This window comes from Monodon monoceros, unplaced genomic scaffold (genome assembly GCF_005190385.1).
Source record: "Monodon monoceros isolate NGI ecotype Baffin Bay Population unplaced genomic scaffold, NGI_Narwhal_1 Super_Scaffold_5, whole genome shotgun sequence".
NCBI classification, from domain to species: Eukaryota; Metazoa; Chordata; class Mammalia; order Artiodactyla; family Monodontidae; genus Monodon; species Monodon monoceros.
The window spans coordinates 34,269,719-34,285,080 of record NW_021703782.1 but is presented as its reverse complement, the minus strand read 5'-3'; the positions used below and the strand labels follow the sequence as shown (position 1 = coordinate 34,285,080).

The following is a 15,362-nucleotide window of genomic DNA, read 5'->3' as shown; positions in this document are numbered from 1 at the left end:
CTCTACCTCCCCTCTCTGGGAGATCTCATCCATTCCCACCGCTTCATTACTACTCTATTCCCAGTGACTCTTAAATCATCTCTCTAGCCCCAATTTTTTCTCCAAGATGCACACTCCTATTTCCAGCTACCCACTGGAAATCTTCATCTGCATGGTATGCTCTATTCCATGCTGTACAAAGAATTTTCTGAGGTGATAGAAATGCTTTCTACCTGTACTGGCCAATATGGTAGCCACAAGCTTCATGTGGCTACTAAATGTAAATAAAATGCCAAAGTTCCTCAGTTTCACCAGCCATAGTTCAAGTGGTCAATACCCACATGTGGCCAGTGGCTACTATATTGGACAGCACAGCTCTAGGCAACTCAAACAGTCTCAAACTTAACTTTTTCCTCCCCCAACTGTCCCTATTTCTGTATTTCCTACCTTGAATATTGTCACCATGTGCCTCTCACAGCCCATTCTCATCAAAATGGTGCCCAAATCTCATCTCATCTACCCCAGAAATCTACTCAATCTAGCGTCTCTTCTGGATCCCTATTTTCACTGTTCCACAGGCCCTTTTGATTTCTGGTTTGAACTACTGCAAAGGGCTTCTCAGTTTTTTTACTGAGACTTTCCCCACTCCAAACCTTCTACATTATCTCTACTTGTTTCTGAAGAGCAAGACTAATTGTTCCATCCCCACCTTCTTTAAAATTCTTGTTGGTGCCCTCCTATTCATCCTTATAACCCTAGCATTTAGCATACTCTTGGTCCACAGCATCTGATGAATACATGAATTTTACAGATAGAAAAGCAAAGAGATAGCCTCTTGCCTAGGAGAGAACTGTTCACCTATATGAAGTGCAGATGATCTTTCAGAGAAACAGAAGCCAGCCTACACCAGGCAAATACTAGATGCTTTAATTTTGCCCCATGTCTATAGAAAGCACACCACCTAATGTTCTGGCAAACATCGCAGTTGCAGCTCCTACTGGGATGAATTTAGACTCAGGCCTTGGCCTAAGTTGAATTCTATTTCCCTTACCTCTTGCTTTTCTCATGCACAGATCCAATGGTATTTACCATTCCCCAATATCCTTGCAAAGTAAAGTAGGAAAGAATTTACTTGCTTTTCTCATGCACAGATCCAATGGTATTTACCATTCCCCAATATCCTTGCAAAGTAAAGTAGGAAAGAATTTACTTGCTTTTCTCAGGCACAGATCCAATGGTATTTACCACCCAATATCCTTGCAAGTAAAGTAGGAAATAATTTACTAATTTCCATGACATTGTAACAAGCAACTGGACTTTTTTAAGTGGCCATATAACACTTACTGTTTTCCAATACCTAAGAGATTCAGGTATTGACTGAAAACTCAAAATGAGGAATTAATCATTTACCAAGCTTTGGTTCTCTTCTGTGCATGAGTCAGCTGCTGCGGCAGAGCATGAGTGTAAAGGACAAGATATAATACCAGTGACACAACTACCATTTTCTTGTCCATCCTGTATCTCCCACCATCATCCAGAGTGTTCTTCCAAGTAGAGAATACTTGACTGCCTCATAGATCATTAACCTCAATTCCAATCACCTTCACCTCCACCCATTTTCGTTACTTCCAGTCATGGCTAGAATTCGGTGCTCTCTAAAATATTTTTTCAGTCTTCTTACTCCTATCCCCACTATGCCTACTTGAACCTCACTGGAAAATAAATCCCCTGGTATCTCACTGTTCTCTAAGTATAATGGTCACCTCATAGCTTCACTTCCTTCCCTACACAGCCCAGACACCAGAATACACCAATTCAACTACACTCACCAGTATCTCCCTCAACTCCCTTGCCCCTTTTTTGACTACTTACATTCAGCGATACGTCAACCATACATCCATTTGTTCATTCACTGTAGAAATACTGAATGCATACTAGATGTCCAACATTAGTTTCTGCTTCTATTTCCATATTGTTGAATGCTACCAGGGCAAAATCACAAATTTCAGGGTCCCATAAATTTAAACATCCCAGTATCTCAGGTGAGACCTCAAAACTCATCAGCAATTCTTAACTAAGCCTCTCTCCACAACCCTCAAGAAACATTTTTCCACTCCTCTCCTCAAGCCCAATCCTACTCGGGATGCATCTTTCTCAGAAGATGGCATTGCTTCCTACTTCATGGAGAAAAGAGAGGCTTTAGAGAATGAACTACCTCACCTTAATCATCTACCCACCAGTGTCTCTCTGCATTTTTACTTCCTTCTGCCACTTTGGAATAAGACTCGCCTCTGCTTCTATATCCATTATTAATTCACATACCCGTTTTCTGGATCCCCTTTGCTACAGCACTTACCGTTCTCCTTTATTTTCAACTTCTCCCCATTCTAGGGCCTCCTTCCCCCAAATCTTCTCTCCCTCCCACCTGAAATTTTAAAAATAAAGCAAACTCTCCTTTCTTTGGTTTTATACCCTCACAAGCTTGCTTCTGAGCATGGAATCAAGAGTAGATTGTCTAGTGACTTCCGTTCTTTCTCACGGAGAAAGTGGCTTTAACAGTCACATGTTTGCCTTTGTGATTTTTTCTCCCTTTTGCAGGATATACAAGGCTGATAACTCACTGACACATTCTCATATGCAGGCAACCTTGCAGGCCTAAAGAAGCACTTTTGAAACTATTTCAAACTTACATGAAAATTACAAGGAGTACAAAGGATTTCTGTATGTTTTACCCTCATTCACCAATTTTTAAATTGTACCACAACTTATCATTACTCCTCTCCAACTATATACACATCTTCTAGAACCATTTGAGAGTAGGTTACATAATGATTATGATTTACATGCCCATGTGGGTTTTCCTAAAAGCACCAATCACCAAACGTGTCTATACAATTTCTGGTCTCTACATTATCATAGTAATTTAAAATGTCACCATTTCGATAGTACACAGGTCTAATGAGCTTAATGTTAGAAATGGATCCATGCTCAGGAATTCCCTGGTGGTCCAATGATTAGGGCTCCACGCTTCCACTGTCTTGGCCCGGGTTTGATCCGTGTCGGGGAACTAAGATCCCACATGACGTGCAGCATGGCCAAAAATAAATGAATAAATTAAAAAAAAACCAAACAACAGAAATGGATCCATGCTCTGAATCCTGATGAAATCTGGTTTGTGTGGAGGAACCCCTTTCCATTTCTCATCCCCTGCCCCAATTCGTGGGGACAATGGGTGCTGGTGGTTTCCAGTACCCCAAAGCACCTTCTGAAAAAATTTTCCAAGTCCAGAGATGCATTACCGGCTGGCTCAGGTGTCCACAGCCTACAGTAGAGGGGACTGCAATTATTCCCCGTGATGTAAAAATAATTCCCAGTAAGTACAGGACATCAGCTGACCTTGCATAAATTCTGCTCCTCTGTACACACCACCTATTGTTACTACAGACTAGATGGGTTATCCGGGAAGCCCTTGGGTTGCCTCCCCCAGGAGGCAAGGCCAAATTTGACTATTTAGACAAGGAAGTAATAATAACAAGTTTTCCAGTTGTGAATCTGAGGATGAGACTGAGCAAGTGCTTGCCCAATGAATGAGCAAGTGCAAATGCCTAGTTGCATTTCCTTTACAGAAATAAGTCACAAAAACACTGAAAACCTGAGGTAAAATGAAATGTCTCATGGACAACAAATTTGGATGAATAGGCTAAACGAATGCAGTTAGGTTGAAAGTTTATAGAAAGTATAGCTCTGTGAAAGCAGAAAGCAGGTCTCAGCCAATTTTAAAAAATCTCTAGCACCTATACATCCACCCAATAAGCGCTTTAAGCATATCCTATGTGAAAGAAAATAGAGAAGGGATATAGCAGAACACACACAGTTGCCAAAGAACTTTCAGACTGGTGAGAGAGAAGACATTAGTAATCAACTGCAACTTGTGATGCATACCCAAAAGGAGTCCAGGGTTGTTAAGAGGAAGTAATTGAGAGGAAATAATGGAGTGGAGGGGCACACTTTAACATTAACCTAGTTTAGCCAGAGAATTCAGTTCCCAGCAGAAGAAAAATGCTATGCATGAAGGCTCTGAATTAGTAGGGAGCAGCACCTCCACAGACCTGAAGCTGGCTAGTGTGGCCAGAGCACAAATGAGGTGAGAGAAAAGCTAAAGATGGACTAGAGTCTAATTAAGCAGAGATCTGTAATCCAAATTATGTTGGACTTTTGTTTCCTTTTAATAAATATCCTAAGAACAAAAGGAAGCTACTGAAGGATTTTAAGTAGAATGAAAGGGGGAAAAAATGTTTTTAAAGGTCTTTTGAAAGCTACATCACGAATGGATGGAGGTAAACAGTGGATGCAGGCAGACCCATTATGGTAGTACAGGTGAGAGATCACGGCTGCCTAGACTGGATGATGGTACAGACACATTAGAAATATTAGAAAAATATCTAGTGACCAAGATTTAGTGACTGGATGAGAGGGCTGAAGGAGAACGAAGAATCAAAGACTTGGAAATTTTTGGCTTGAACACCTAAGAGGATGATGTGATGGTGCCATGTATTAAGATGGGTATTCACTAAAATATCATGCAAAAGCAGAATGTGGAATACAACAGCATTCTTACATTTTTAATACTTAAGAAAAACTACAGTCATTTCATAATTTCAAAGTATATTCTTTGATCAGCTATAATCATCCCACAATGTCTCAACATCTGGGCTTACTAAAATTGTGTCAACTTTAGATTCTCATTACTTTATAAACCAGTTTCCTACTGCCCTTAGGATAAACACAAACTCTTAGCGGGGCCTACAAAGCTTGGTCCCTCACTCTCTGTCCTTTAGCTAAGCCTGCTTCTTTTAGTCCTTAGAATATGCCAGACTCCCTTTGGATCTCTGCACATCCCCTTTGCTGACAACTCTACTCCTAGTTAATATCTACTTGTTCTCTGGATTTCAGTTCAACCACTACTTCCACCTGAGATTAGGCCCCCACTGTATGCTCTTACAGGAAATTATACTTTGTCTCCAGAGAGCTTATAGTTTGTAATGTTTATATATATATATCTCCCACGAGGAAAGGGAGCATACCTGCTTTGTTCTGTCACTGAATACCTAAAAACCTGCCACACACAGCAGACATTCCAATTTCTGTTGAACAATGAATGAACATGGGAGCAAGGCAAAGTGACGGCTAAATTTAGATCTCATCCAAGTTCTGCTGTTCACCGGCAATCCTACATCAGGCTATAGAGGTACAGCAGTTTTTATCATCTCTAAACCAGAATAAAACATAAACAAACACAGCCACTTTGTGTAAAAGAACTACCAATATAAAAGAAGTCAGGCAAGGGATTTTTTGTTTTTAGCAAGCTACATACTACATAACCGCATTTTGCTGAAGACAGCCAATTAAGATACTCTTCATAATCAGATTAAAGAACTAAAATAATCATTAAAACTGTGAGGTTAAATGTAGTTCACATTAAAACTGTGAAATTCAGTATTTATAACACAAGGATATCCTTAACTATTTACAAGAGTTTAGCTCCACTAAAATAATTTGATTTAAAAAACAATCAATACTGCAAAGGAAAATTTTTGGATTGTTTTAAAGTGTTACTGTTTTATTTTTTCTTTTGTTGAATACACATTTGCTTTACTGGCAGTCCAGATAAACAAGTATATAAAGGAAATATTTAAAGTTTTCTTTTGGCAGATGTCAAGATAAACTGTGCAGATAAAATCCCTCAATTTAACCTGAAGAAATGGTTTGAATCATACAAATTTTTAAGAAGAAAAATAAAGACTGTCCAAAGGGATTCTCCTAGCTTATAACACATTTCCAGAATAACTCTCAAAAAAAAATTCAAAAATACTCATTGACTACTTTAAAAATATGTCAATACCATATGGCTTTATGAAATAACTTCTAAAATTTATATTTTTTATTTAAAAAGGATCCCAAGTTTTAAATAAACTGCTAGCAATATCATTTTCTTCACTTAAAAGTGCATATCTCTGAGGGTGGGACATACATATTTTTTGAACAAATAATGATTTTTACAAATTTTTAACACACACACACACACACACACAAAAAAATCACAAAATTTTTTTTTTTTTTTTTTTTTTTTTTTTTGCGGTACATGGGCCTCTCACTGTTATGGCCTCTCCCGTTGCAGAGCACAGGCTCCGGACGCGCAGGCTCAGCGGCCATGGCTCACAGGCCCAGCCGCTCCGTGGCATGTGGGATCTTCCCAGACCGGGACACAAACCCATGTCCCCTGCGTCGGCAGGCAAACTCTCAACCACTGTGCCACCAGGGAAGCCCTACACAAAATATTTTTAAGGGGGAAAAGAGTTTTCACCCAGTGTCATCTTTAAACAGACTGCAGTAGATGACATTGTTCTTTTTTCCTTTTTATACCACCAGAATTCTCAATGAGACGCTTTGGCAGTTTTAAGACATATCATGGTCTCTACCAAGAGACACTGACATTAATGATATCCGTGGAGATGGCAATCGCCTTGATGACTCAGTTTGATAAGAGACATTACTGGGCTGGCTCTCCAAATCAGAGGCAAAGGTGCTCTCTTCTCTTACATCAAGAGTCTGTTCAATTGAAGCTGCCTGGGGTGAAATATTATCTACAGTTTTGTTGGCATTATTCAAGTTGGTATTAAGTGTGGTAATGTCACACTCCTTGCCCAGGACACCAAATTCATCTTCTATTGTAACTACATCTTTAGTTTCAAATGGTCCCAAGGAAGGAACCAAAAATTCGTTTTGTAGAGGGTCTTGAGGACCACTAAGGTCACATTCTGTATCCTCCTTTACTTCAGAATCCTTATCACTGTCACTGTCAATGGTAATCACAACTGGGGAACGTGAAGCATTATCGCCATGGTGTTTCTTATGCTTCCTCTTATGTTTTTTCTTTTTCTTTTTATGGTGTCTAGTTGTATCGGTAGCTTTCCCTTCATAAACTATCTCTACACTTAGGCTCCGGGTCCTTTTTCTTCTCTTGTGCTTTGTCTCTCTGTCTGATGATCGGCTATCTGAAAAGCTGTCACTCTCATTTTTGTAGCTTCCATCCAATTTTGATGAAGATTTTGAGTAATGACCTTCCTTTACTTTAGAAGCAAATTCCCGAGATGGTTGAGCCACATCGTTAGAACCCTCCAAATGCCGTGTTTTGTATTTTCGTTTCCCACCAGGCTTTTCATTTCTCACCCGGTCAGGCCCTGTAGATGCAGTCTTTGATCTAGTACTAGATAGGCTCCTTGATCTATGCCTTTCATAGTAGTAGTATTTCCTTTCACTGTGATTATTTTTTTTTCTAGCATTTGTTCTTTCAGAAAAAGACTGAATTCTAAATTCTGGACTTGAAGATTGTCTGGAATAATGAGCTCTGGACAGAGTCCTCCTCCTGTAAGATGATTCATAGCCATCCCTGTCCTTGTTTCTACTATAGTAAGTATACTCCCACTTGTATCTGCTTCCATAATTATTTCTTAAATAGTAACGATCTCGATTTCTGCTTCGTGACCTTCTTTTACCACGATCACTGCTACGAGATCTTGATCTGCTTGTGCTTTCACTACTTAGAGATAGAGTTTGGCTTCTTCTTGACCAACTGCTATCTCTAGTTCTTGATCTCTTTTTGTCTCTTCTACCTCTAGGTCTGCTACTCTCCCTGCTTCTGGATCGTCTGCTTTTCATTCTTTTCTTCCCATGATGCTTCCTATGATTCTTCTGATCATGCCCACTCCTACTCTGGGAACATGAATCTGAACTTCTGGATCTTCCCCTCCTTCTGTGTCTGCGGGTATATGGGGAATATACTCTGTCTCCTCTGATGGATGAGCTCAGGTCTCTGGGAGAGGACAATGATACAGACTGTTTCTCTTCCTTCTTTGATTTGATTCTTGTACCAGAATCACAATGACCTTTATTTATTTGTTCATCCTTTCCAAGGACAGAGTGTGGAGATGAACATCTACTAACATCACTATCACCAGAACTGTAAGACTGCTCTTGTTCTTGCGCCTTCACGGTCTCCATTTTCTCGTAGGAACCTAACTCCTCAGAATCAGAGGACAGTTCAACAAGTTCTGGGGTCCTCTCAGCTAGTGGTTTAACAAACCCAACAATGACACAATTATCTGAAGAAGAATCACTGTCATTATTTATGCCATCATTGGTTTGTACTGCTTGCATCTGAGATGTGGCTCTTCCTGTTACAAGTTCTTCATCTGAACTGTCGGAAGTATTTAAAAGGGAAGACATGGCAGCATGTACCTGCTCTGAGCTTGAATAAGATGGCCCTGGAGTTTCATCATCCCATGGTGCCTGACTAACAGTAGCTACATTAACATCCAGCTCTTGGGTCTCTGCTTCATCAGGAGATATTGTTATGACCGAAGAATCAGAATGGCTACCTTCTTCATATGAAGGAGCAGGACAATCATAATTTGCATGCTGGTCAAAGGCTGCCATGTTAAATGGAGATCGGGCAAAACTGATAAATTCGTGTATAAAATGCTCAGTCCGATTAAGTAAAAATGGTCTTAAATCAGACACAAATGCCTGACTCTCCAAGTCATAGCGAGTAACATTACTCATGATGATATGCTGGACAATATTCACTAATGATCCATGAGCTCCAAAGAGAACTGTGAGTTCACGTTTTAACCAGGGGACTAATCTGTGAAGGCAAGCCGGATTTCTACGGAAAAATTCAGCTGAAATATCCCTATAGCGGCCACCATCTTCAATATTTCTAACTCGAGCACCAGCACGATAGAGAGTTCGCCTAAAATTAATAATATCCTGTTCTTGAATTTTCCGCAAAGATCTTTCATCTGCAGTAGCTGGCCTCCGTATTGCAATCTGTCTCATAAATGGAGGAATTTCACCATCTCTAGGTCTTGCTGAAATGCCTAACCCTTCAAATATTACTCCACTATCTGGTGGAGTTGTTGTTCTTCTATTCATGGTACTATTAGGTGAATAAATAGAAGCACTTCGTTCCCTTGTCATAGTTGTACGATAGCGGAATCGTCGAACATCAGGGGTAGCAAAAGAACCATTGTATGAAGGCCTTAGGACATACTCCTTGAAGTCGTCTTCTGCCCTCACAGAATGGAAAATAGAATCAAAGGGCTGTTTGCATAGTGGACATTCAGCTTTGTTTTTTGACCACTCCTGTACACAGCGAAAACAGAACTTATGTAAACAGCGATCTAAGTAAGACACATTATCAAACCTATCCAAGCATATAGGACACTTAGAATCAGGAGATGCATCAGCTGGTACTGTCTGTTGCAATTTGCTAGTGCCAGCTTTAGGTGAAAAGTTGTCCATTTTAAATTCCTTAGCGGCTGATGCCATTATCTGTAAAAGGGAAAAAAATACATCAGTAACCTGATAAAAAAGAAATGACTAAATCTGAAAAGAATGCAAATGACTGTGAAACATACTTTGGTAAAAACAGTTAAGTAGTTTATTGTCTTTGTAACATAAAAGGGCAGTGTAGCATAGTAATACAGTACTTAAAGCACAAGCTCTAAAGTCAGATTTCCTGGGTTTGAATCCTGCTGCCACATTACCAGTGTGACTATGGATTAGTTACTAGTTACCGTCTTTATGCTTCAATTTCATCTGTAGCTCACCGATACTAGAACCTGCCTCACAAGATTTGTGAAGATGTTTAAAAAAAAAAAAAAAAAAAAATCCTTTAAAAAAAGTCCCTGGCCCAAGTAAGCTCTCAAATATTATATAATATCCTATTATTCTTTTTTAAAAAATAATTTGATATATACAAAAAAGTACAAAAGAAAATATACCAAGTACCCATGTATCCTCCACTCAGAGTTAGCAGCTAACATTTTCTCATGGTTTTTCCAGATTTTTTTAAATGTCTGTTTATGTGCTTCCCCGCCACCCCTGCCATCCTTCTCTAGAAAACAAAACCAAAAATATCATAATTCTCAGTTGGAGTTATTTCTACACATGGTTTTATATCTTGCATACATATGCCCCAAACACTACGGACTACTCAATTGTTTTGTTTGTAGTATTATACGTGTATCTTTAAAAATAGCTTTAGGGAGAAAATTTGCATACCAGAAAGTTCACCTATTTGAACCAATTCTGTGGTTTTTAGTGGAAGATTCTTTCACACAGAAAAAAGGATCTGTTAGTGAAGATTAAATGAAATAACAAAATATAAAAGCACTCATGGGCAGTGCCTGGCTTATAGCAACTGCTGAGTAAATGTTAGTTGCTGTTGTTATTACTACACTACTGTTATACTACACTATTCTTACTACACTATTATATTCAGTTCATCACGGACTCCTTTCAGCATCCCTAAGAAGCTTTTCTTTGCCTTTTTATTTAATCCAGTCAGTCACTAAGTACCTTGAAATCATGTTTTCAGCCTCCTTCCTTGCCTTTTCTCACAAGGATCACTAGAATCTTAAAGATTAGTTCTGTTTGCTTTAAATTTGTCAGTTTATATAGACCCATAACTTACAAAATGAATTTTCCAGAGCTAAAATCTAGTTGCATTACATTTTGGCCTTGTTATCTTAAAAATCCCTCTTTAGATGCTTTCTATACTAATCATTTTATAGATGTTATATATTAGTTTCTTCCTTTATGTTTTCCTGGGCCTATTACTGATCTTTCTCCACCATCACAGAAAGTCCCATCATGAGTCAACTGCTATCTAGTCAAATAATAGAATTGCAATTTTCTAAACAAGAAACTCACTGGCCATACCTAGGTCTAACAAAAACAAATAAAGCCCGCGATAAAAACCTATCAATATTATTGTAAAATATAAGTACTTCACCATAGACTTCAAATTAAACTTGCTCATCTAGGGCATCTTAGCTTTCTCAGAGCTATAACTTAATAGGAAACCAATTAACGCTGAACAAGTTTCTTCAGGGGGTTCCAAATACTTCCAGTCCTCTGTTTCTAGAGTGGAAATGTAAAAATTACCATTGTTCTTAAATAGAAGAGAATTATAAATATATTAATACTAATTGCATTTTTGCTAATATATTTAAAGTCTGGAACCTTAATATTACATAAATTTCTCAGCATTTCCCCCTACTTCTAATATCTTTAAATTCTCCTACTCAGGAGAAAAAAAATCTTTATAATAAAAACCATTAGGATAAGAGACTGTGCATGTGCATTAGGGGAAGGAGTGAAGAGTGAACAGGGCACTGGAGAGATTATCAGATCTGGATTGAAGACCAGGTTTCACCTAAAACTAACTCCATCAGCTGGAGAAATCCACATTAACTCTGGACTTTAGTTTGCTCTTCTATATAAAAAAGGGATAATTAGAATTTAAAAAAGACTGGTGAAATTCAAGTTAATACATTTTATCTTAATTTGTTTCTTTGGAATACAGAATTTTAGTGTTTACTAAACATTTCCAGTTCACATAAAAATTACAACCCAGAATGCATTCATTAAAAAAAATTATTTGGTAATAACTTGAAGTTCAAATAAAACAAAATCTCAACTAATTATAATTTTTTAAATGGAATTTTAGTCCTCCCTTCCCTAGTTTTATAAGTCTGTTAACCAAATTGACAGCAGCAGTCTAAAGAATGATGAGTAACATCATCTATAGTAGGTAAAAAAGAACAAATTATTAGTCCTGTTTTGTATTTCTCTACAGGAATATCTTCCGGTACAAAGAATGGTATTCATTGGAAACACCAAACAATGGCAATGAATATAAATCATCATATAAAGGATTTACTCTTTCAAAATCATCACTAAATACTAAAATTAAAATATTTGCTAATTCAAATGAAGTAGAATTACCACATGACCCAGCAACTCCACACCTATCCATGCAAGAGAAACAAAAACATGCCCACACAAACACTTGTTAGTGAAGTCATAGCAGTCTTTGTCCTAAGAGCTTAAAAGTGGAAATAACCCAAATGCCCATCAACTGATGAATATGGAATCTCCATACAATGGAATATTTGACAATAAAAAGGAATAAAGTACTGACACATGCTACAACATGGATGAGTTTTTTCATTATGCTAAATGAAAAAACATCAATCACAAAAGATCACATGTTGTATGATATTTTATAGGAAATTTACAGAATAGGCAAATGGATAGAAAGCAGACTGGTGGTCGCGGGGGGCGGGGGTATGAGGTTTCTTTCTAGGATGATGAAAATGTTCAATTAGAGTTGCACAAATATACTCCATAAATACACTAAACACCACTGTATTTTATATTTTAAAGAAGTGAACTTTATGGATGAAATATAAATTATATCTCAACAAAACTGTTTCAAAAATACAAATTAAGGCATAGAACAGGGATGGCTAGCAGACAGATTTAAGATTTGAGGTCTGCGGGAGAGTTCTGGGTCAGGTAGCAAAGGTGGACCTGATGATAGATTTAGTGCTTCAGGTTCTAGAAGAAGCCTGTGATAAAAGTTTCTCTATCCCGGGCTTCCCTGGTGGCGCAGTGGTTGAGAGTCCGCCTGCCGATGCAGGGGACACGGGTTCGTGCCCCGGTCCAGGAAGGTCCCACATGCCGCGGAGCGGCTAGGCCTGTGAGCCATGGCCACTGAGCCTGAGCGTCCAGAGCCTGTGCTCTGCAACGGGAGAGGCCACAACAGTGAGAGGCCCGCGTACCGCAATAAAAAAAAAAAAAAAGTTTCTCTATCCGAGCACTCTAGGAATTAGGACTTCAAATTAATTTCCCCATAGGGGATAAGTTAATCAGTTCTTCTGAACCCCTTTCTTTAACTGCCTCCCAAATTCTAAATAAAGTTTACCATCTTTAGAATAAATTGATTAAGCAAAACCTTCCCTTCCCCAAATCTTCAAATGTGTTGGCTTTAACAGGGATAAGAACCCTCCATATCACATGTTGGGGGAAATTTCAGATAATCAACGAGCATACATATCTAGGGAAAAGGGATGGGGGTGGGGGTGGACAGGTGGAGGGTGATAAAGAGTCGGGAGGCTAGAATCTAAATTAGACCACAAACCGGACATTTAAAAAACTGCACAGGGATACAAAGTAGGAATGCTCTGCAGAATTAAATATTTAATAAAACCAGACTTCCTATAAAAGTCGTCTTCTACGGCATTCCTGAAATTATCACTGTATATACAATTTCATCACTGGCTGATTACACTGACGGAGTGATGTTAATTCTAATGTAGAGCCAGGGCTGAGAATCAAAACCACTTACTAATGGCGTGATCTTGAGGAAGTTATTTTATTCCACAAAATCTTACATTTTCTCAATTCTAAAACAGGCTGAGTAACAGTACCCACCTGAAAAGGTGCCTGTGTGAAGGGATATATTCCACATAAACCCGTAGCAAAGTGCTTGGTGGGCAGTAAGAACTTAATACTGTTTTCCTATGTTATGTGAAAATAAAGTTAATTTTGATCATTTCCATCATCCATAACTGATTATAAAATGCCCAGAAAGATGACAGTCTATAACAACTAAATAATTTTCATATTAATATCAATATTGTACTTAATATATCCAAGCAAAGTGGCTAAAAAGGGTTCACAAGTGGATGAACTAGAAATATACCAAATATTAAAAACAATTTGGGCCCAATCTTTTGTGACCTTAAAGAAATCATGTACGTCTCTGAACTGCAATCTAATCACCAATTCCAAGAAATCAAACAGAAGTTATAGGATCTACTAACCAGACCCTAGAAAACTTAAATACTGACCAGACCCTACGATTTTAATTCCAGTTTCAGCAATAAAAAGAATTGCTTGGGAACCATTCCCCTCTAAAGCCACTCATTCCAGATAAGCATGACTGCTTTGGCTGACTCTGTAGCTTTCAAAGTCATTGACTAAAAACAAGCTAAAAAGCCCAACCCTCACCACTATTAACTTAAATCTTCGGTAACTCTTTCTGAATTTATCTTAAACAATCTTTAAAATTACCTACCAAAAATTCTATTCACTTTTCCTCTCAAATCACTATTTGCCTCATCTCAGTACTGCCCCCTTCCAGTCTACCAATCAGCAGCCCGTGAGGAAAGCGGCGCTGACTTGATGGATGAAGAAGTCACAGGCTCACGGGGTGTAAACAGTGCACAAACTCCAACAGTCACGGCGACAGTCACTTCCTTTGGTTGAGAACTGCCACCTGCCAGGATCTAAGATAAGCACCGCGTGCCTTACATAATCACAACGAACTAAAATACCGTTACTCCCGTTTTACAGACATACTCAGAAAGGTTAGGGGCCCGCCCAAGGTCACATCTCTGACAGCGGCGATGCCACGACTCAGACTCTAACGTTTTGTGCTTTGTGTCGGCTTTTTCCCCCGGAGACCAATCTCCTTCCAGTACACGGCTGGGCTGGCGCCCTCGGGAGTGCTTCTCGGAAAGCAGCCCTCCCCCGCCCACCGGCACGGATCCACAGGTGCGCGGCGGGAGCCGCCGGGACGCCGGCCTGCCGGGCAGCCACTGCGCCTCAGGCCCGGACCGCAGCTCCCTCGACCCTGGGCCTAGCTGCAGGCGGGGAGCTCCAGATCGCCCAGCCCTTCCGACCCCGGCGCCCCATTGTTCCCGATCTCACTCACCTCGGAGGATACCGGCGCAGGCCCGGCTGGGGAGCTCGTGGCAAGCTCCCGACGGCCCAGAAAGCTGGGTCGGTGACGGCAGGACCCGCGAAGGCGAACCCGGCGACTTCTCCGCCGGCCCTCAGGAGCGGGAGTAGGCAGGGGCGCTTCACCCTCCTCGCGAGAGAGCGGAGACCCCGGCGGCTGCTGCGACCCCTGCGACGTAAAGAGCTCATCACCAATGGTTGCTTGGGGGTGGTGGCAGAAAGCGGTGGCAGAAAGCGAAACCCACTCCGCGACCCCCAGCAAGTCAAAACACAGCACCCGCCTGCGTAACGCATGCGCGGTAGAGGACGCCGGCACCGAAGGCGGGGCTTAGCGCGCTCGGCCCGAGCCCGGCCCTTCCCCCAACCCCCTCCGCTCCTGGAATGAGAGAGGCCTGACCCACCGAGGCACAAATCGCTATTTTACCGTCACTCTGGTTGCTACTAATCTCTGGGGATTACAGGGGCACTAGTTTAAAGTTCGCTTCTAATTTACCCGGAAAACACGATAACTAGCTTGGTCTCATTTAAACCTCACCAAACTCTGTGAGAAGTTTCTAAAGCTGTATCTGGTATATAGATAAAGGAACTGAGTTACCCGGAGGTTAAGGGACTACCTCCGGCTGCAGAGTTAGGAAACAACACCGGGATTCGAATGGAATACCCAAATCAGAGGCCTACAGTTTTCAGAGACAGATCAACTCCAGTACAGGGATAAACAGGAATTCAAC

General features: G+C 40.1%; 1 protein-coding gene across 1 annotated transcript; it reads right to left on the bottom strand.

Annotated features, from left to right (window-relative positions):
* Positions 1–6,121: 6,121 nt before the first annotated feature.
* TOPORS (TOP1 binding arginine/serine rich protein) lies at positions 6,122–15,176 on the bottom strand. Its single transcript, XM_029203024.1, has 2 exons — positions 14,609–15,176; positions 6,122–9,372 (listed from the first exon to the last, which is right to left on the bottom strand). The coding sequence occupies exon 2, from the start codon at positions 9,367–9,369 to the stop codon at positions 6,436–6,438; it is 2,934 nt and encodes a 977-aa protein (XP_029058857.1). The 5' UTR covers positions 9,370–9,372; positions 14,609–15,176; the 3' UTR covers positions 6,122–6,435.
* Between the last annotated feature and the right edge of the window lie 186 nt (positions 15,177–15,362).

Excerpts from the sequence above, each read along its gene's own strand:
- TOPORS (XM_029203024.1), bottom strand. The coding sequence starts at position 9,369 with ATGGCATCAGCCGCTAAGGAATTTAAAATGGACAACTTTTCACCTAAA.